General features: G+C 35.2%; 1 protein-coding gene across 5 annotated transcripts in view; it reads right to left on the bottom strand.

Moving 5' to 3' along the window:
• The window catches only part of ADGRB3 (adhesion G protein-coupled receptor B3), a 489,817-nt gene that overhangs the window by 171,544 nt on the left and 294,851 nt on the right, over nucleotides 1–23,422 (bottom strand). For all 5 annotated transcript variants that reach the window (XM_076332999.1, XM_076333002.1, XM_076333003.1 and 2 more), the window contains exons 15-16: nucleotides 21,332–21,434; nucleotides 15,637–15,680 (exon numbers count right to left, since the gene is read on the bottom strand). In XM_076332999.1, coding sequence (XP_076189114.1) covers nucleotides 15,637–15,680; nucleotides 21,332–21,434 — 147 coding nt within the window. The remainder of the gene's footprint in view (nucleotides 1–15,636; nucleotides 15,681–21,331; nucleotides 21,435–23,422) is intronic.

The following is a 23,422-nucleotide window of genomic DNA, read 5'->3' as shown; positions in this document are numbered from 1 at the left end:
TTAGGTGGATATTTCTAAGTTAATTGATTGTGTGCACAAGAGAAAAATAAGTAAATATTGAATTATTTGGTAACCAGAACATTTTTTTTTCTGGAAATAAATACGATCCTTATGTTATTCATTGCCTTTTTACCGCTCAAGTAACTGCTTGGGAGTTTCCACACGTTTCACTGATTACATTATTGTAAAGGGCAAAATATCCCTCAAACTAAAATTTCTTTTTTTTTTACACATCCTTCTGGAAAGACTGCATAAAATGTAACAGAAAAAGGGGATTTAACGATGATCAGAATTTATGTCCTGTACAGCATACTGAAGAAGAAGCTAAAACGTGAGGTTTAAGGGAGAACTGAGAGCTAGCAAAACCCAAACTTGATAGCATGTGGAATTATTCAGTGCACGGTACAGAAAACAAATTTTTGAATATTTATAAGACACAATTCATGAAAGTCTTGTTATAATGTTTTATTGTTAATTAGTTTGCTTGCTATGTAGTCTTGTCTGCTGACACAACTAATCCCTGCAACCAGGATGTTTGTACCTAAATGGGTTCTACTTTGTATGTGTGAGTGTTATTTGTCTTGTTAAATTAATTTCAATACATGAGAAAATAAAGGTGCCAGATCAGTGGGTAGGGGAAAGGGGAGTGTGATGTAAGCCATTCAGTTCTCGCTTTTAAGTTTTAAAGTACATCACCCACTTCAATTACGAAAGACAGTGAAAAGGTTATTTCTGGGTTTTTAACCTTTAGGAACTGATTTAAGAGGCAATCAAAAATACTGAAATACAATTGGTATTAATAAATCATGAGAGGTTTGTGTTCTTTATTTGTGTCACTACGCAGAATGAGACTAGATTTTCTGCTTCACAAATTTCAGACCTCCTCATTATTAAGAAAATATGGCAGAGGAACCATATAGCCAGAAGAGTTAGCCTGATTCATTCTTTGCTTGTGTAAACTGATAAATGGTACATGCATTTTATGACAGGAATTAAAATCTGAAAAACAGAACTGCTTAAAACCACACAAATTGTTGTGCTGCAGCGGGAAAAAAAAAAAAAGCCTTGTTACAGATATGAAATCCTGGGCCTGTTTGCACATTGGTAATATAGAATATAGGATCTATATTGCTTTTAAACATATACTGAAAGTCTGTTCAATACCAACTATAGCATTCACAAAGTTATGCAAGATTATGGTTTTCAAAATGCCACAAAAGTTAAATATCAGACCATTTTGTGTTCTCGTTACAGCTGTTGTCATGAGAATGGATTGACAGTGTACCACTTACTACCTTCATTATAATCTCTGCTTGGTAACTGTTAACACAATGGAAGGCTGATAACATGTTCAAGTTCTTTTACTTCATAAATAAGCTTGTAAAGAGGCCAGAAAATGCCTCAAAAGTGTTTTTGGGAACGTAATTAACCTTGTAGGATCACAAAGACCCATTTTTTATTATCTTACTCGAGTGGAGATAAGGTAAAACATTTTTTTGTTAACCCTTGATTCTCACTACAAACTTTTTTTTAGAAACTAAATATTCTGTGTCAGAGCATGTCTTAGTCCCAGTGAGGGCTCATTTCTCATTTTCTTTCATTTAAAAATGCCTATCAATTTCATTTTCTATTTCCAATATTAACTTTATTGAATGCATTGCCTGTCCTCTGACAAGATACTGATACCTTGTCTGTTATCATCGGAGGATATTTTCTCCATAGAGTCACTGGTTGTCACTATGAACTTAATGATGAATTTACAAAGTTGGAAAATGTCCATCTCCAAAAACTGCAGACTTTGTATCTTAATTTACTTCTGAACTTTGTTCTTCTATACCCAGTTCTGTGAGTTCAATGTCAATAGCATCTTTTCAATATTTTTAATTACGCTTATTATTTTTACTTTTGCTTGCAAGGAACGCAGCTCTATAAGATCATTGTTTATAGTCTGATGGTCAGGGCTATCTCCTGGAAAGAAAAAGCTGTGAGTTTGAACCTCCTCAGAGTGAAGAGGGCTTAGAACCCCTAGTACTCCACAAAGACTTTAACCTTAGGTTATTTTGCAAAAGGTCGTCCTCATCTCTTTATGAAGTATGTGCTTACCCAAGGACATAATTTGGCAATCCATATCCTGACGTAGAGATTGATACATAGGGCAGGATTCAGTTTGGTATTGAAACTTCTAAATTTAGGTACCTATAGGTATGCAAGGTGTCTAAGCTTCCATTATAGTCAATGGAGATCTTGTCGGTACAGTCTATAGAGCCTAGAGGACAGTTTACCTGTAGTAGGTACCCGACGACTGTGGTACTGGCAGACATACACATTCGAGTGTTTTCATTTTCTTAATTTTGCAGTTAATTCTGCTGTTAGCAATTGATTTCATTTCCTACATACAGTACTACTAGGGATGTCTTATGGTGTCTTTGCCTTCATCTGCTTTGAAGGGCATAAGTTTCTCCTACCTCCTGTAGATATATCCTGAAATTGTTCTACATGCCTGTATTAAAGTATCTAAATTGAGCCTTTAATACTAACTTTTAATTCTAGGACCTATTCAAACACATTTACATATCAATTATTTCAAATTTCCTAGCTCCATGCAGATTTCTGGCTCAGTCTGGTTAACAGAAAAGGGTAGGTGTCTTGTTTAGTTGCTGTGAGTCACTTCTTGTAGTTCTTACCTCTCATTTGGCTGTCCAGGACATTTTGACACCAAGTTTAAGGAAAATAAATCATCCTGCTGCACTCAATGACCTATGTTTTAGACTTCTACACTTAATTTGGACACTTGAAATGCAGTAAATCTGGCAAAAAAAGTGCTTGAATCTTTTATCATATTAACAAGATGTCATTCTCACATTTGTATCAGCTTGCATTTGTAAAATGCCTCCTCTTAAAACTAAACAAAAAACATCCAGAAGGGAAAGTATTAAAAACAACTGCTGTAAAGTTGGCTACTGATGATCTATATTTCAAAATAAAATACTAATAATATCAAAACCTTATTCACATCCCCAAACAATGCCCTGGGTGTTCCTTGGTTTTCTCAGAAACTTTTTCATTAATCAAAATAAACTGAAAATGTAAAGGTCTAGACAAACCAAAAAGAAAAATAGTTGTATAGGTTATAAAATGACATTTGCATGCCCAGTATATATAGGAACTCTAAACACAGCAGAATGTGTTAGAAAATACCTTCTCACCTCACTCCCAGTCCTCCCCGGATCTTCCCCACAACTGTCTGAACAAGCAGCTTCTTGGTTCTCCTGAGATTAAGTGCTTTTTGTCTGGGATTTCAACTTGTATCATCACTCTTAGATAGTCGTGCACCGACATACTAGTCTTTCGTGGTTCCTTAAAATGACACACAAGAGATGTTGCTATTTTTGCAGGAAGGTGAGAGTGAAGCCAGGACCGGGTGGGTTCTTTTACAAGTGCTAGACAGTTTCTAGACTAAAGAAAGATGGGTAACTCTAATGGCTAGGTCATGGGGTTGTGGACCTAAGAGCACCTTGTTCTCTAATTTTGGCTGAAATACTGACTCACTATGTATATTTCCTTGACTCTGATGAAAATTTTTCTGTTTACTGGAAAAACCTCAGAGGAAAAAAAGGTTGTGTCTGATCAGAGTTGTCTTTTGTAAATCAATTACAAAAATACGAGAACAGAATGGTCTGCTTCAGATGAAAAACAAAAATAAAATATATTCCCAGCAGTAGATTGTACAGGGAAAGTAAGTAAGGAGATATATATATAAAGATAGATAGATAGATAGATAGATAGATAGATAGATAGATAAAAACATGTGGTTTTGGTAAATTTAGCATCGTTTTTCTCCTGCATTTACAATAAAGAAGTACAATGTAATTCACATTAAGGTGCATGTTATGTAATTTAAGATTGGTGTATGTTATCTCACATAAATAACATTAAGAGCATGTAGAATCTGACATCAGATAAATATATATTGCACTATGCAGAGCATGCCTTGCTGTGTAGTACAATACAGAAAATGATGCTTCATATTTTCAATTGTACTTCTTGGGGAGAGTGGTGGTGAATATTTTTTATATGCTTTATTCCTCAAAGATTTTAATCTCTGTGTGTACATGAAATGATGAAGTATGTGTGTGAGTACACACACAATTTGCGTACCTAAAACACCAGATGTTTGACTGTCCACTTACAAGAAAAAAGAGAAGGGAGGGGAAGAATGGGCTGAAGATGAGTGATGTGCATAGAAAAAGATATTATTGACTTTTTCCTGTACATGCTACAGCTTTTAAAGTATAATCTGCTTAAAAAAAATATTAGACTATCTCCCGAATACTGCTGACTCTCTCTCTCATTTTAGAATTCCTGTATTAGCTGCATGGCACTATGTTGGTTAAATGCAATCAGAAGTTGTTCAAATTAAATCATTCTTTTTTGTTTTAAATAAATCTTTTTGCTTTGTGCTATTACCTGATATTTGACATATTTACATTTTAAGCTATTTTGATATTATATTAAAACCATAGCTTCTTTTTGTGAATAATCATTTAAAACTGAGCAGATATCAAAGAAAGTACTCACTGACAATTTAAAAAGATATTGAATAGATCTATATTGCAGTCAAAATTGCAATTGTGAAGTAGTATAAACCTAAAGGATTTAGTTTTAAGTCTGGTCAAAATAATGTACTCTTTACAGGTTAAGCACACAAATATATCAAATTCATTATAAGGAGTGATTCTGTTTTTCTGGTTCTGTATTGCTCTATATGTCAATATATGCAATCCCTTAATTATTGCCATTCAAGTTGATGGAATAACTCCTGAATTTGTGCCAATATCTGTGGAGTGATTCTGGTTCTATGGTCCCAATCTGGCATGCTGTTTAAGCCTGGGCCTTCAATAGATCTATTGGTAAACTTGACATCAGGAATATATTTATGTTAAGTGATGAACTGATAGTAACGTGATGGCATTTTAATTCATGCTTTTGATATATGCAAAGATATTTCTGTAATTTAAAAGACAAACATTTTGCTCTGCTTTCGCATAGTTATGGGTAGATGGAACAGAGAAAACAACCACTACAAATTGCATCATTAGGATAACGTGTAGCATTGGGAATCATAACCATAGACTGTGAAATTTAGAATTATATTATATTCTCCATTGCTTAGAATAATAGCATGGATTGCAGGATGTTATCCCCAGAACATGCACTTGAATGCATATGTATATTACATTTAGTTAACTAGCTATGCAAGAAATCTCTCTTACTCAACATTATCAGAGAAGATGATGATAACATTAAAAAATCATCACAAATACACCATGCTTTCAGCTAAAAATCTATTCAGGCATAATCTAGCAGCTATTCAACACAACAGGTTTTTTCGCGAAATTGCTTTGCTTGGAGATGTTCATCTAGCATATTACCTCCCATTTAGACTTGTTTAAATCCTGATATACATTTGTATTATTCTCATTAAGGTCTGGCCATCCTGCATAGCTTAAGCTTAATAAAAGATCTTCTATTCAAATTAAGTGGTAAGTAGTGTAAATATTGTCCTTACTATCTTTAAAGTATTCACAATTTTAACTGATAAAAACAAAAACATTATTTTTAATATTTTATGCTTGTTTCTGGACATTTCAATTTTATGGCAAATTCAATTCATACCTGGTATACTCCTCTAATCAAATGTTGGAAAATGTAATGTTGGCCTCTACTGTTTCTGTTTTAAAGAAATTCAACCAGCCTAGCTCATAGGAGAGAATAGTAAGTTGAGTTGTACTCTGAGGAACCAGAACAGTGCTGAATTAAATACAGTAAAAACATAGTATATGGTAAACCTACTCCACATATAACCCCTCATAAATTGGAAGATAAATATAAGTTTATATACATTTTTTGCTTTCTCTGTGCTGAAATGGAGTACACGATGAACTAGTCCTCATTTAATGACTTTATGTTCTCTTGATCTGTTTACTTGGTTGTCCTGGTTTTGGCAGGGATAGAGTTAATTTCCTTCCTAGTAGCTGGTACAGTGCTGTGTTTTGGATTTAGGATGAGAACAAAGTTGATAACGCACCCATGTTTTAGTTGTTGCTAGGTAATGTTTATGCTAAGTCAAGGACTTTTTAGTTTCCCATGCTCTACTGACTGAGAAGACTGCAGGGGCACAAGAAGCTGGGAGGGGGCACAGCCAAACTGGCCAAAGAAACATTCCATACCATGTAACGTCATGCTCAGTACATAAACTGGGGAAAGCTGGCCGGGGGGGCTGCTGCTCGGGGACTGGCTGGGCATCGGTCGGCGGGTGGTGAGCAATTGCACTGTGCATCACTTGCTTTGTGTATTATTATTATTATTATTATTATTATTATTATTATTATCATCATCATCATTTTATTTCAATTATTAAACTGTTTTTATCTCAACCCACGAGTTTTTCTCACTTGTGCTCTTCCAATTCTCTCCCCCATCCCACCGGGGGCAGGGGGGAGTGAGCGAGCGGCTGCGTGGTGCTCAGTTGCTGACTGAGGTTAAACCACGACACTGGTATACACCAAAGAACTGTTTATGCAGGATGAGATTCTGAGTACCATAGACAAAACACTATGGAATGGAAGCATGGATAACTAAGGGAGGATCAACAAAAAGATATCAAGAAACTGGTATATTTTATCCTAGCTTTTGCCACACAAATGATACAAGTGCATAGCTACTATGCTACCAACATTTCAATGCATTTTTCCAAATATTAGGATGCTTCAAAGAATGAAAGTCTTAAACCCATCTTCTTTATCCACTCTGCATGAGCTTCTTGTCTAGATTCAAATTCTCAAAATATCATTCATGAAAATAACTCTATTTTTTAATGACAATGGCCTCTGGAAGTCAACCATACAGAAATATATTTTTGTCCTTTTTTTTTTTTTTTTAATCCGAAGGGTGGCTTTTCACTAAATAAGCCTTTTCCAAAATTTTAGATTGAAGACTGACCAGATTTTGTCAGTGAGGACATAAAGACATTGATTGACGTCATGGATAGGCACATGAAGGTCTTTGCTTCCCTCTAGTGACTGGTTCAGGAAGAGATTTAACTGAATCTGCTCATGTTCCTCAATTATGGCACAGAGATTCAGCAAAAGATTAATTATGTGTAAAGATACCTCTGAGGTCAGTGAGATGCTGATACGGCATTAAAGTTGTATACTTGTGACAGCACTTGATAAAATACAGCATATTTAAACTGGACATGTGTTTGTTTTTGATGGAGTTTTACAGTTTTATCAGGCAGAGTTACGATTTCAGTGTTGACAATTCAAGAACAACTGAATAGACTAGACTAAACTAGAATAGAATAGAATAGACTATTTCAGTTGGAAGGGACCTACATTGATCATCTAGTCCAACTGCCTGACCAATTCAGGGCTGACCAAATTAAAGCATGTCATTAAAGGCATTGTCCAAATGCTTCTTAAACACTGACAGGCTTGGGGCATCAACCACCTCTCTAGGAAGCCTGTTCCAGTGTTTGACCACCCTCTTGGTAAAGAAAAGCTTCCTAATGTCCAGTCTAAACTTCCCCTGGCGCAGCTTTGAACTGTTCCCATGCATCCTATCACTGGATACCAGGGAGAAGAGCTCAGCATCTCCCTCTCCTCTTCCCCTCCTCAGGAAGCTGTAGAGAACATTGAGGTCACCCCTCAGTCTCTTTTTCTCCAAACTAGACAAGCTCAAAGACCTTAGCTGCTCCTTGTAGGACATTCCTTCCAGCCCTTTCACCAGCTTTGTTGCCCTCCTCTGGACACATTCAAGGACCTTCGCATCCTTCTTAAATTGTGGAGCCCAGAACTGCACGCAATGCTCAAGGTGAGGCCGCACCAACGCTGAATACGATGGGTTAATCACCTCTCTTGACCGGCTGGTTATGCTGTGTTTGATGCACCTGTGCACAATTTTATCACAACTGGGGGACACCCTCTAAGATGCATTTCAAAACACTATTCTAAACATTTAATTTAAGGTCATTTTGCCATACAAACACTGTTCTTGTAGAAAACCAGACCAGGCTTTGATGAATTACATGATGTTTAATTTATCAGAGAGAATAGTTATTAATTCAGAAGACTTCAATCAAATTTAGATCCATGCATTTGGAAGTAAAGACAAGCAATCCTATACTCTGCAAACGCTCAAAAATGCCTTGTGTTATATTCTCCTCATCATATTACTAAAAGTAGGTATATTTATACCAGTTGTAGTTCTGTCCTTTTTGTACTGACTGCAAATAAGTTTAAAAGTAACAAATATATGTCTGCGCAAAACTACACAACATAATTTACTTATAAGCAATTTATGCACATGATCTGTGCCCCTGTTGTCAAAGGAATAGGAGAGAATGGAGAAGGGTACTTCCCACAGCTCCTTCTCACATGGATAAGCAATATTCCCCAGATTTTTCATCTTCTTGGGTGACACAAGTAGATTTTATTTTTGTTTAAGGATGGCATAATACAAGGACCTTTAGTGCTTCTGCACTACTTCTGTTGGATAAACAGAGCTAAATTTTCTAGGACTGGCAAGAGTCATGAGCTCATCAGAATGAATGAGAAAAAAACCCAGAAATATCATTATAAAACTATTTAACCTTTAGAGTTCTGCATCATGTCAGGGAAATGATATTGGCTTTGAGAACAGCTAGAGAGCATTCTCAATTAGGACTCAGGAATTTGGAACTCTAACTCTACCGGGGTTAGATGAGTGACCTTGGACAAACAGCTTTGCTTTCATTATGCCCTAGTTTCCCCTAAACCAGGGAGTATGATACCAACCTCTGTGTTAAATTGCTTTTAAATCTACAGGTGTAACACACTTTAAGAGTTACATGATATAAATGAGAAAGGTTGATAAATTTTCACAGCTGTAATTGTGCTATATTGTACTTTTGGAAGCTATATTAGATTTGGCAAACACTGCTTTCCCCTACAAGAATCAGTGCAAGTCCAGCACCACGCTGGATTCACAGATCCCATCTACTGCATTTCTTGGTGAGGTATTACTAGGGAAAACAATGATCACATTTTATTTGACTTGGTAACGTCCATGAATTTTGCTGGAAACATAGATACAAAACCAAATTATGAACAATTTGTTTTCTGTTCTAAAGTTTATTCAAACTGCTTAATTATCTTCTGCCCTTATTATACACTAAAAAATCTGTCAAAAGTCCAATTCAAATCTTTAAATTTGATTATGATGATACAACCACTAGTTCTTTTTATTCACATTTCAGAATTATAATTGCCTGATATTACAAGAAACCACTATTTTTAGTTTCTGAAAATTTACATTTACATAAAGGCAATAAATAGCAATTGAGTTCTCAACAAATGGAGTTGATTAATCACCCAGTAAAAATTAAAAAGGAAGTGAACTTATTAGTAAGACTTAATTTGATTTCCTTTTCTCACTATAAATCTCAGCAGACCATGTAAGCTCTGTTCATGGCCGTGTAGGTGTAAGTGAAGAGCAATGTTATAAAAAAGAACTAAATTATAAATTCCTCCCATATATACTGATTCATTTTGTGTATGACTTAAGCAAAGAAAATTTTGGTCTGACTCTTTTTCTACATAAAGACACTCCATTTTATATTGTACAATACCTACATATTTCAGAACTAAGTACTCCTGTATTACAGTATAATCTTAGCAGTTTGTAAATTTAAAAATTTTTAAATTTACGTCTTGCATAGTTTGAGCAGTGGTTTGCCACTTGATCTGATCTGATTCAAATCAGTCAAAGCCTTTTGGTTGTCTGCAAGGGAGTTTGGATCAGGTTTTTCATTCCATACTATTTTAATGAAAAAGGATATGATTCTATAGAGTCTTTCAATTGTGTATGCAAGACTACCAGGAACAGAAGATTAGGTAGCGTGCTATTACACAGGTTCCGTTATGAAAGTTCTTCATAAAAGTAGGTACTCCAGGAGGCATTTATCTTTTGAATAAATTCATTAACGTTAACTCTTCCATTACATTCACAAATATAAGCATATCTTCATTTGCATTGAGAGCAAATTTTCTGCCTTGAAAAATATGAAAGAATCAAAGTCTGACTGATAAGCTGGACCAACAAGTCTGTCTGAAGTCGATGGAACAAGCAAAGCTTCAGCTGGCATATATTGCCAAACTGTATTACATGAAATACTCTCATTCAATTTTTATTCTACTTATAGAAAAATCCATTTCCTCCATATCTTCCTGGTGACAAAAGTAATATGACTGTAAAGTAATATAAAGTAAGGAGAGGCTACTAGTCATGTTTCCAGAGGCAAATTCTGATGTAGGATATTCTAATTATTTGATGATTAGCTTGAGACATTTAGACGTGCATTATAAAGAGTCGTCTTGAACATATTTTCAAAGGCTTGCAAGGCTAGGCCAAACAAAGAATAACTGTAATGATCCATCATGATAGTTTTAAAAAACAAAGTGGAGAGGAAAGGCACAAAGCAGATCATTGTTCCCTGTCAATTTTATCATGAGGTAACAAAATGCAAAAGTTGTTTTGCTGATATGCATGCAAACTTATGTCCTAAAGCTGAGTTGCACTCTGCCCTATAGGCAAATTTGTGAGAAAATCACAATTAACTGGTAGACTTGTCTTCATTTGCATTGAACAAATTCCTTTATGGACTATTTCTCCACAATTGTATCCAGGGACAATGGGAGAAAAATAATTAAAAGCTTTATGGGATAATTAAAAATAAGTAATTGTAAACTTTTTTTAACCCTCTTTTTAATGGGGGATGTTATAATATGCCTGGAGTGAAATCCTGAAATCATATAAATGTATACAATTTCTCATTTCTCATATATAGGTATTCATAGTTTCACATAGCTTCAGGGTAGAACATCTAAACCACTGTCAATGTAAATTTGTATGGCAATGGAAAAAAAAAACAGAGCAGACCTACCACTTGCCCTAAACTAAAACTGAACCAGGTCAAAATCCTTGCAGTACTAAAAATTTCAGCTAATTGCATTGTACTTCTGCCAATCATATTTTCAGCAGGCACAAACTGCTATGAGCACACATATGGACAAATAAAAAGCTACCATACTGTTATAACATCCTTCTGCAGCAACTGGCAGAAAAGAGCCCAAGAATGCTAAAGCTCTTTCCTTACCCAGTGCTGTGAGATGTCATGTTGCACCACATACAGCTGTGGAGCATGCCAGCAACAACTGACACTGTCCTGTGGAGAGCACATGTGCCCACATTACGTCCAACACATTTCTAAAAGAACGAACACCAGCTGCACTGTTTTGCTTATCAGTCAGTGACTATTGAAACTCCCATGTGATATGTCACCTCCTTCCAGTGACCCACCGTGTCCACCCCACCTTCCATGCCCTCATCGTGATGGTGTTAGCCGAGGATTGCATGTGAGGGTGGTACTTGCGATGCTCAGTACTGTGGCACCTAGCTTCCAGCCTCTTACTCTGTTTTGGATTCTGCACCCTGGTTCAAGAATCCAGTGGCTGGGTCCACTAAGACGAGTGACTAACTTCGTCAGGCCAAACTTTCAGGGGTCCTAGAGCTCCATACAGACTGCCTGTTATGGCACCTATCACAGATACAAGCATCAGAGAAGGCAACAAAGTTCAAGAGAACTGTTCAGACAGCCTACAAAACTGCCACAGTAAATGGCATTTTTAAAATGGAAATGTATGCATGCATACAAGGATTCTTTGATCCCCCAGGCTTACACAGCCTTGCCCAGACTTACATAAAGCAAAACAGTGCTAGGAAAAAACCACTGACAGTGATATGGCTAAGATTTAGGTGTGGCATAGTGACAAACACATGGAAAAAGTGGTAAAATTAAATATAGAGGTGCTGTGAATCAGCTCCCCAACCCGTGAATATTTTCCTAAATAACATGGCAGAGTTCCAGCAGGACACATTGTGAGTAACACACTCCAGAGGAGCCAACAGCTCAGAGGACATGGGCTGCTCCTGTGAGGCTGAAAAGTATGTTTCAAACTCCTCAAGTAACTTCTGTAAAGAAAAAGTTGAAGGGCTGGTCCCTGAGGTCCCCAAGTAAATGCTCAAACCATTGGATTACTTGCTGGTTGAGACTGTCTCTGCTGTCTCCCTCTCCCTTCTTCTTTTTCTTTCCAGAAAGGTAGGAGGACAGGAGAAAAACTTTCAGAAGTTTGGTTTCATCTTAAAATCTTTAAAATCACTTCTGAGAGGTGGGAAAGTCATCCCTAGTACCTGACCAGCTTCTTTTCTTTCTCTTTGTGGACTGAGGCACTGGAATTAATGTATCACAAACAGTTCCTGACAGCAGGGATAGTTTGTTCATGCCAGACAATGTAAAGCAGAAAAGATACAACTCTTTTTTGAGTTTTTGTTTGGTTGGTTTAAGGAACTAAATTGTTTCTCCTCAGAATGTCAATTACAAATATTCCACACATTTTCTCATGCACTGAAGGGAGAAGCATTCAGTACCCTAAGACTTTACTGAAAGTAACATTTAGAATACATTTTCTGAAATGAAAGGATGAAGATTTCTGAGGGGGGAAAAATCACCACTTTCATACCATTGATGCTACCAGCTTCATATGGGGAAGCTGGAAATATCAAAGGAAGCACCAGAACTCATAAACAGCCTGGTTTCAATCAACACAGACAGATGTGCTCTATATTTTGGGAGAATCAACTGAAACAAAATGCTGAATTATTGGATTTGAGTTAGCCCTTTATAATACATGACATAATATTTTATTCTTTACTTGCACTGTCTCAATATAGTACACACATTTGACTAGCTGCCTATGGAGGGAGCACAAGCCTGCCAGCTTGATAAATGGAAAACCTTATAAAATATCATCACAGGGAAGAATCACTGAATCTCACAGAAAGAATGGATTAAAATTGCTTTTGCCAAAGTTAGGATGACCAAATTGTCACAGATAGCAATGGCAGTAGGATAGGTTCGATGATCTGGTGTGATTAAACAGCTCACAGATCCAGAACTTTCTTCAAGGATGGATGACAGGGAACCGTTAATCACTGATCAATCTCCTGAGAAGCATGCCCAAAACCCAGATAGACAAAGCTTCCCCTGCTGTTGGAGAAGTATTAGACTGACAAGATCAGTGGAGGAAGTATCATTTAGCAAATGTGAACTTGCATGCAGATAAAGATGTAGGAGAAGTGGTTAAAAAGGTTGCAAAACACATTAGAGGTTACTGCTGGCTGTATGCCGATGATAAAAGCAAACACAGTTTTCATCTGAAAAGCACTTAATTTAAAACACCCATCTCAGCATAGACTACTGATTAGTTAAGCACCTTCAACTAAAAGCAGACTACTTTTCATTAGGTTTATTCCAAAATGCTTGCCAAATCCTGGTTATGCAAAAATTACCCAGTTTGGAAGGACATGAGCACAGCACAGGTCTGTAGGATTTGTAGTGTGGATGAGGCTATTAATCCATTAAATCCAGTTGCCTGCTGCTGAGAGTGGCTAATTCCTGAGACTTAGAAAAAAGTGGAAAAAATAAAAGAAAAACAAGCCACCAAGAACCCAACATCATCATGGGCACCTAATCAATTGTATAGTCCTCGATATATTTATCCATTAAGATTTAAAATGATAGGAACTGATTCAGCATTATAGAGCTTTCATGATAATATAAAACTCACGTTGTAAATACAAATAAAATGCTCCAAACCAAAAAGAAACAGCATTGCAAAAATAAAATTATGACTCAACTAATGCTCCCACAGTTAACATTAGGGACCTTTTCCTAAGGGATGGAGGAAAAAAGTAGAATTTTGCTCTTGCTATTACACACTCAGGTAAGAGATAATGTAACATTCTCATAAAATAACATACATACATGTGTAAAACAAATGACAATGGTGTCCATGCAGAACTTACTGATACATCATAGCTTATCGTGAATATTTGATGGCTCATATCACTTTTCAAAACTGATAAATCTCCAAGAATACCCCTAATCTTCAAGTATTTTAACATCGTCAATAGCTACTATTAAATAATATGACTAGAAAAGATGTCCTTCAGAACACAAAAGCATGTGTTTTTCCCTCAAAACCTCAGCCTATTTTATGTAAGCTTTATGTAAATTATAGATGTTTCAAAAGTTTACGTTTCCATCCAGATTTTGAAGCATGCTGAAACCAGTACTTATATGTAGCACTAAACAATGCATGAAAAACAAGTGGCAAGCACAAAATACATTTGTTTGTGATTGCTTCGCATATTCATCCCAAATACCTGCATGAAAACTTTTAATCACATTGTTAAATCCACAGCATGATTTTTTTTTTTTTTGTAGTCTAATGCCATGCAAATATGCCTTTGATATATTCTGGACTGGAGCAGTGAAATCAGAGCATGTGCTCTAAATACTCAGTGCTTAAAGTAATGCATGTAAAAAATGGTAAATAAAGCACTGTACTACTACTGTGTAAGCAAAACATTGTGAAGAGGAAACAAAGAATATGTTCCAAATGTTTTGCATTCCATGTGCACATAATAATACATAATATCAAGTCTTTCATGTACTTTATTCCACACATTTTACAGAAATGGAACATTATGATGTTGCTGGCAAATAACTGCATTATGATTCTTTTGTAGAGGCATAGACCATGTTGCTACTTGTATTTGGAATGATTTCTAGTATCATATCCAAAGTTTCTCATTTCTATAATATAATGTTGTTTCTCATCCATCAGTGTACTGCTGTAAACCCAGGCTCAAGGATAAAAGCACTCACAAAATCACAAGCATACAATTTCTAACACTGTAGATGAGTCTGTAGTATAAGACATACATAATACACCTGGACAAGAAGTACAACATCATCTTTAAAAAAATTAACATGGCAACCACATAGGGATGCTTCTTGAAACACTTAATCTGTATTTAGGCAAAGTTCACCTTGACTTTAATGGGAGATTTACTGTGAAAGATTAATGCAGCAAATTACAACTGCATAAACTTAGAATTCTTTTTAAACCACACTGATTTTACTGCTTTACTTCTTTACAGCGACATTTTCTGTTTTGCTACAGAGGGACATACACTGAAAAATGTAGCAGAAGACTGCTAGCAAGCTTTCACTATTTAGTACACAGCTATTATTTTACTAAACTAAAATGAAAATTTGCACCAACTAAAATTAAGATTGCTGTGGGTATCACACTTGAAAATGATATTTCTCCCTGCAGTAACAGAAAAGGGAGCCTTCCTTAGTTATCTGTCTGATCGTTTACCCACTTGCTTGTTGCCCAGCAACTACCATCAAGGAACTACAGTTCTTAGACATCCTCATTTTAATCTTGAAAAAGCAGATTAAAATTATTATGTGAGTAATCTCTTCCTGGTGAGATATTGTATTATTTCAATTTACATAGCTGCAGAAAGGAAGCCAAGTGACTGGAGAATCCAGTACTTTCACTCTGTGAAACATTCATTTTCCCTGCCCTCGTACCAACCCATTTACTGACCAACTACTTAAATATTGTTAGGTACTTTGTAATATTTGAGCCATAGCCATAGAAGCAAACACCTGTCACTTACGTTCTTGAATCATCCCACAGCACACAGTAGGGATTCAATGTGCCCTAAGAAGAAAACAAACAAACGTATTAGTTACTGATATACAAAAAAATATGTCATGTTTGACCTAAACATTTATTTGGGTCTCCTCCTACAAGATCACACTTATACTCTGACAAATTGATGCCAATGAAATTGCAAAAGCTTAAAGTTAATTCTTATGGAGTATTTAAAAAGCACTTGAACCTCAAAGCAGACTATTTGCTGTATTCTCTCTCTTCGATAAGGTAAGCATAAAGTTGTTTATTTGGTATATCCTAGTAGAATTGAAATATGAGACAAGAGTTAATCTGTTAAGAGACTCAACTGAACATTTCTGGGTGTGTTTAGAAGCAGAACTTTAGGCCCCTCGGGAACTTGGATGTCAAAACCAGTAATGCCTTTAAAAATTTTAAACATATTTTGGGCAAAATGTCTAGAGGCTGGGATTTCAGGTGACCCCACATTCAATACCCAAGTCCCTTTGTCAATTATATCCTAAATCAGCAGAGATTTTTGCTCAAAATATTTTTTTTTCTTGAGCTTTACAATCCCAGCTCCAACCTCTTTGGAGTCAGTGGAAGATTTCTGACTTGATTTAGAACAGGATGGGAATCTAGGTTTATTACACATCATTAAAATGTGGGTAATGTTTTAGGAAATTGAAATGTCTTTATTATTACTCATGTTTATTTTGCTGCCTAGGAAGAGTTGAGACAAAATTAAAATCGAAGTTTTGTCCCTAATCTTGTAAATCTTCCTTTATCAAAACTCAGATTGACTTAGAAGTACTTAACTGGCTGAAAACTGCAAAACTGTATTCCTGTTCATCATAAACATTGAATATTCCCAGAAGTCAGAACTATATAAATAAATTAGATATAAAATACAGAATAAAAAAATATTTTTAACAAAATCACAAGTGATTTGAAGAAACAGGTGGAATACACTATTTTCTTATGTCAATGTTAGTGTCGTTCTGTCATGAACAGTGTTGGTGCAGAAGATATAAAGAGAGTTTCCTTGATATTTCATTCTGAAAAGTGTTTTATTTATAGAAAAAACATGGCAGCCTGTGAAGTAAAAATCTATTAAATATTTAAATTCTTCCATCCACCTTTTTGTCAAAGATAAAAAAGGTCCTTCTGAAGATGCTTGTGAGAGAGGCATTTAGGGAAATTTTGATCCTCTACTTCAGTATTTTGCTGACTGCATTGAATTTTATGAGTAGAGTATAAATATTTAAACCCAACATATACTTATGGCACTTTATATTAATATAGCACTGTACAAACATAAATAAAGGATGTTCCATTCCCTGAAGTATTTATAATATAAAGAAGAGGAGAGGGAAGAGGGCACAGGTCCACTGCGACTCAGAGACCAATTCCTGCATCATTAGCCAAAAGCTTTCCGATACATTGACAGAAGAGGATATAGAAGAGTAAGAATTAAGAACAACAGAACGATGGTGCAGAATTAACCTTTTTTTAAAATTTCATTTTATAAAGAGTATTAATTTTTATCCTAAGACTGGGTGAAGAAATTCTACTTGCAATCTGATATAGCTAAATGCATATTAAAAAAATACTTCTAGCTGAATTGTAGTAAGACATTGCATATCTGAGATCTGAGACCTGTCTTTCCTAGTGGCAGATATCATACAGTTTATGCTTGCTATTCCCACAGTGCAAATAGAAAGAATACAACAACATTTTCAGAAAAAATGTCCATTATAAAAAAATCTACAAAATAGAGGGAAATAAAAGCCTTTGCAGAAAGCTGAAACACAATAAAGCTGCTGCTGTCAGACCACATGCTTCACTCTCTTTGAAATGTACTCAAATAGAAAAAAACAAGCGTACGTTTGGCCATTGCAGTCACTAATGAGAGATTAAGCAGAAACATGGAAAGCAGGATAAATATTACACCTGTTCCTTAAGACGGCCTTGTGTGAGGGTTTGCTCTGCCGGGCGTGGCAGCTTGCAAGGGCACAGAAGCCTTTCAGAACTTCTTCCTCTTTTGATACCCTGATCAAACACCCTTCAAGCACTGCAAGGACCACAAGAAGCCCACCTTCCTATTTTTGTCTTCACCCTTAACCTGTTGCTCCCTTTTTCAGAGTCTTTCTGTGTCTGGCCTCCTGGCAATGTCTCCTCACACTGCTGTCATTGAGCTACCTCCAACAGCCGTCGCTCTCGTGAGGGCAGCGATCTTTCACCACAGCTCTTGCCAGTTAATTACTTAGCTGCAGCTAAGGAAGCAGCTACTGTGTCCATTAATGTTTACGACTGTTGCAGTATTGATTTTTACACTACAGTAAAGGACTTGGATATCTCAAAAATAGACATATGTGTGTGGGTGTGTATGTATATATATCTCTGCCTGGCATATAAAACTGAACTTTCGAGATGTGATTGGCAACTTTGACAACTATGCAGCACAATGCCAACTGTGTTTTGTAGCCAGGGTTTTCAGCCTCGTTGAAAGCTTGATGTCCTATGCTACTGCTGGCTCATTACTTTAGTGTCCCTGGAGTAAACTTCTGTGCTGTCAGAAGGTGAGAGTTCATGTTCTCCCTGGAGCAAATAGGATTTTGTTTGAGTTGTGCAGTTTTTAAAAGATTACTTCCGTGTCTCTTTAATCAAACTACTGGAAAAATGCGATCACATTCATTGACATGTTCACAGTGTATAAGACCAAATAATCGTGTTCTCTAAATAATGCATTGCAACCTACATTCTCACTGTGGTCAACTGTCTATTATATTTTAATTTATCTGCAAATCCAAATACCATACTATATTCCAAACAGCACATGTAATTGTGATTTACACTTCCTCCACAAAATAATCCTCTGGTTTTATTAATAAACTGGCTAATTTTGATGTAAAATGAAGCAATGATGATAAATTTTGAATAAATGAATATTTAAAGATTAATTTGAATTAAACATATTAACTCTAACTAAATGATCACATTTGCCCATCTTTTTTCATATTTTTTTATCTACTTAATTTAGTCAGTGGATGGGGAGGTAAAAGAACAAATGTGTGGGTATACTCCTATATATTAGTACTCATGCTCTAGAGGTTGTGTAAAAATTAGTCATTAAATCAATTTGGAAACAAACTGTTCTGAATAATGAACAGCATTTCAAGAACAAAGGTTTGAAAAGAACAAAAATAACAACGTGAAGAGCCATTCCAAAAAAATCAGATGAAAGATAATGTCTGTGTTTTCTGTTTAATAATTAATCTATTTAATTGACATCATGATTAATCTGCAGGTCATTAATATATAATGTTTAAACACTAAAGATACATTTATACTAGTTTTATTTTTAAAGATATTAAAATTGTAAAACTGGTTTCCATTCCCAGACTTTCTAGAGCAATATTTTATCATTGTATCTGCCCATCCAACTCTTATATCCAGGTGGATCGGGGTCCTATATAAATGTACTATGTATGTAAGTCCAATTTAAGGACTGGAAATTTGTTCCAAGCACTTGATGCTTCTCTGGATTAAATTATAGGACAAAAATGAGCCAAAGGAAAAAAAAAAATTGGCTCTGATATCTATTGGCAAGGTTATTGTCTTTTTGCCTTGTCAAGACATGAGCTAATACAATACCTATTAATATTCTGTTACTGAAAAGTTGACAAAGCAAGGTGACAATCAGTATCTCTAAACTGACCTTTTGTAACAATGAAGTTTCATTTCATTTCCAAGATTTTGAAACTTAGCAAAAACTTGTTCTGTAAATTACTCAAAGGGATGGATTTAAAAAATAAAAAAAGACAAAATCCTTCTCTAGAATTTTCTAGAATTTCAGCTTGTGGGAACAGTGATTCAACCTTTCGATAGTCTAGACTTGCTTATGTTGTGCTGGTTTTAATAGCTTGTGTTTGGCTTATAAGTATTTTCAATGCTGACATGTTGCTTACTAGTATTAATTTTTTAAAAAAATTAAAATTTCTAACATAAGTGACCAAAGTAATTACAATCTTTTTTTTTCCTACCTACTACCCCACACTTTTGCAAGTAATAATTCAAATTTCAAAATATAGAAGTCATACTCCAATATTCCTTATCTACAACTCATGTAAGTAGCCTCACAATCGTTGTTAAAATAATGGAAATTAAAATCTAGCATTGAGAAATACCATAAATTCTTCTTAATCACGATCTTAGTAAGATCAAAACAAGTATTTTATTTCAAAAGTGTTTTTTTTTTTCCTGATATATAGGATTAACTTGTGGTTTACTTCAGCAAATTATTACATTTCTAGTTAAATATCTGACAGGAACAAAAGTTATGTTAAAGACTGATATTTTCTCTTAATATATATGATGTAACTTAGGTTGGGAAAAAAACAAACGAAACCAAGAAAACATACCTACCCACCCTAAAACATCTTGAAATTAAATAGAAATAGCGAACCATAAACCCCCAAATCTCCACAATTCTTCATCAATAAACTTCTAATCTTACTGAAAGGTAGGGAGTCATGTCAGTTTATGTTCCTCTATTCCTTTCTTTTTTTCTGCCTGCTTTGCAGTAAATTTCACTGAGATTTTCTTTGTAATAACATTTTTCTGGGAACTGAATGGAGGGTCATAATGACCATTGATGGCAAAATAGTCAGTTTCTTCTAACCTTGTGTAAAATGCAAATCAAAGATCTAGCGTTCAAAGAGGTTTTTTTATACTTTTGCCCAGAGACACTAATCCAAATTTGGTACTGACTGAAATATTTGGAACTCCTCCAGCTGAATTGTACCTATATGACCACTTGGGCAACTGTTTATAACAAAAAATCACAGCTTTACAGTCTTTTGCATAACAATACTATTTACTAAAGCTCTAGTAACTATGTCTCTTTTAATTGTCTCTTTATGACTTTATTAAAAGTAAACTCTAACTCTTAGTTACATAAACAGACAGAGTTTATATGCCATGCCTTCAAATAAATTACTCCCATGCTTGTTATTTAACATTATTTCCCCAATATCGTACATGACAAAAATTTCCCTCAAAATTTATTCTCCCTGTGGCTGCTGGGAGATTGCTGAAAGCATAAAGAAAAGCTGTTAATATTTTTCATAGTTAGACATAGAATCCCTTTTTTCAGATTTAAAACATTTTTAACATGAGACTAAAGGCTGAAAAGTACAGAATTAAAAATAATTGCACAAAAAATCTCAAACATTTATTAGAATTGTAAGCTAAATTGGAACCAGAGAATCTTTTTCAGTCTGCTACAACAGGTTAGGTAAAAACTGGCTTTTGAGTATAAAATAATGAAAGAAAAGAAGAAAAGGCCTGAAGAACTATGTAGCTTTATGACCTATGCAGGGAACAAAAGGTTAAGCATTCAGAACAATACTACATTTTCAATTGTATCCATCAAAGCAGTTAATGGAGAGTTTTCATTAGAAATTGCTGTTTGAATGAAAACCTCAAAACTCACACAACAACATTAATTGTTTTGCATATACACATGCATGAAACAATTACACATTCCCTTCAAAGTATGTTAGACTGTTCCTGGGCTTAAGTTTTAGCAGTTAAACTGGGTTTTATTATCTGATATTTAAAACAACCCCACTTCTTTCTCTCATATGATCTGATAAATACTCTTGGAAGAGCATATCAGCTATCCTTTTACTTACATTAGACAGATGGGCTAGTTCTATCTCCAGGAAAGAATCCGTAGTTTTGGGCTCAGGTCGTATAGTAACAACGATGATTTTTGAATTAACAACCGTAAAATTCCTGGAAAAAAAGACATGTAAAAATGAAAGATTTAACTTAGTATGAGGTTAAATGAGGCTTCTGATATTATGTTTAAAGAAGTATCTCATGGCTATTTTCCATTACTTTAGTCGACAAATATTCAGGGAGAAAAACTATTTGTTTGGAAGTGGTGAAAACATTCATTCGTTACCAACCATACCTGACACATTAAAGACTGAAGAGCAACTACGGTGGCAGAAGTGCCATTTGTTAAAGTACAATTTACTAATTAGAAGGGTGTATTGATGACACAAACATTCTGTCAATGTTTGAATGCATACCATTCACTTCTCTCAACGTAGACCTACTAGCTATGTTTTATGAGAGACAATAATTTTTCTTCCGAAGTGCTGTGTTGGACTTTTTTCTGACTGTTAACTGGAAAATTGTGAAGATGGATGAATGCAATGGGAGATTCTACATTACTGTTGATTCTGCGCTCATAAAAAAACCCTACCTGTTTCCAGTTTTTGAAAAATCATTGCATTTGGTATATGAGTGGGCAACTTCATCATCTAAATACTTTTTAAAATATAATCCACAGTTGTGCCCTGACTGAAATCCCACCAAAACCAATCATTTTTTTCTCATATATGTAAGATTAGATTTGGTCTTATGTTATTGTACCAGGTTACTCAAAATAATAATTTTCTGTTAATTTCTCTAATTCATCATCAATCTCTCTTTTCATGTAAAACGTGGATCACTACATTTTGTAGCTACCTTTCTAGGACAGACCCAGTATTGCCAAGGTTATGCTAATACAGGCATAGAGACATGTTGACATGATGTTCACATCTGAGATCCTTGCTTCTTATGACCCTGTCAGGTTTAGAACAACCATCAGTTATCAGCCTGACTGTTTCTTATGATCATTACAGTATTTCCTTTGTAGGTAATGCTGCTTTCAATACTTTCTGCTGATTGTACATAAACAAACATAAAACCTCACAGAAAGACATATTCACAAGTAGATGTTATCAAAGAAGAAACTAGGCAGTTTAGATGTAGTTATAACAGACAGTATAAATATTCTTTTGTTGTTGTTGTTGTTGTTTAATTGCTTATTTTCTCTAGGGAAATGGTATTTAAGAGAGGATTCCATTCTGCTGGATCATTGAAACAGGAATTGCCATGGCTACAGTAATAGAAACTTAACTCAGTGGGCACTTTACTCGGCACAAGGAATGAAATTATCCTTCTGGGGCAAGGTGTTAATTCTAGTCCAATTTTACTCAGCCAGATCATATAATGAAAATATAATGGAAGTAGCTTTCTATTTTACTTAATTCCTATTTCTTCCCTTTGGTTGCACTTTAAAGTCTCACACATTGTTGATGAAATCATATCTCTCTATCAGACTAACATTTAATATTCAGCAAACTTTCAGTGCATTCTGTAGAGGGGGAGTAATGACGATACCTTACTGTACATACAGTAGCTGAATATCTATAAATGTTCCCAAGTAAGGCAGAATTAAAAAACAAACAAACAAACAAACAAAACTCCAAATAAATACAAAACTGATTTCTCTAACATATCATGACAGGTGGAAATAGAACTTACTAGCTATTAAAAGATTTTTTCCATTTTGGAAATTCACATAAGCTAATGTAAATACTGATATTTAAGTACTTGATGACAGTCAATCTTTGTGGTTGAGAAACATTTCCTTGCCGTATCTAATTTTGGTATAGTTCTGATGGCTCTAGGGTGAGATCCAAAAGGGCACTTCAGGTGCCTAGATTGTGACCTTGGTACACCAATTTTGCCTCAGTCTCATTAAAACCCTAGCAATCCACTTATGTTCTCAAGAGCCCCTAGCAGACTGTTTCACCAGAAAATAAATGTAACTGGCTATACCACCGTGAAATGAAATCTGCATCACTCATTGCTGTCCTGTCTGGGCTGAGCTGCATATCTCATATTTAACTGTTCAGATAGTCCCTGGAAGAATGCATCTGGCA

Source organism: Aptenodytes patagonicus, chromosome 3 (genome assembly GCF_965638725.1).
Source record: "Aptenodytes patagonicus chromosome 3, bAptPat1.pri.cur, whole genome shotgun sequence".
In the NCBI taxonomy this organism is placed as follows: domain Eukaryota; kingdom Metazoa; phylum Chordata; class Aves; order Sphenisciformes; family Spheniscidae; genus Aptenodytes; species Aptenodytes patagonicus.
Note: the sequence above shows the minus strand (reverse complement) of the source record. Positions and strands in the feature narration are given on the sequence as shown.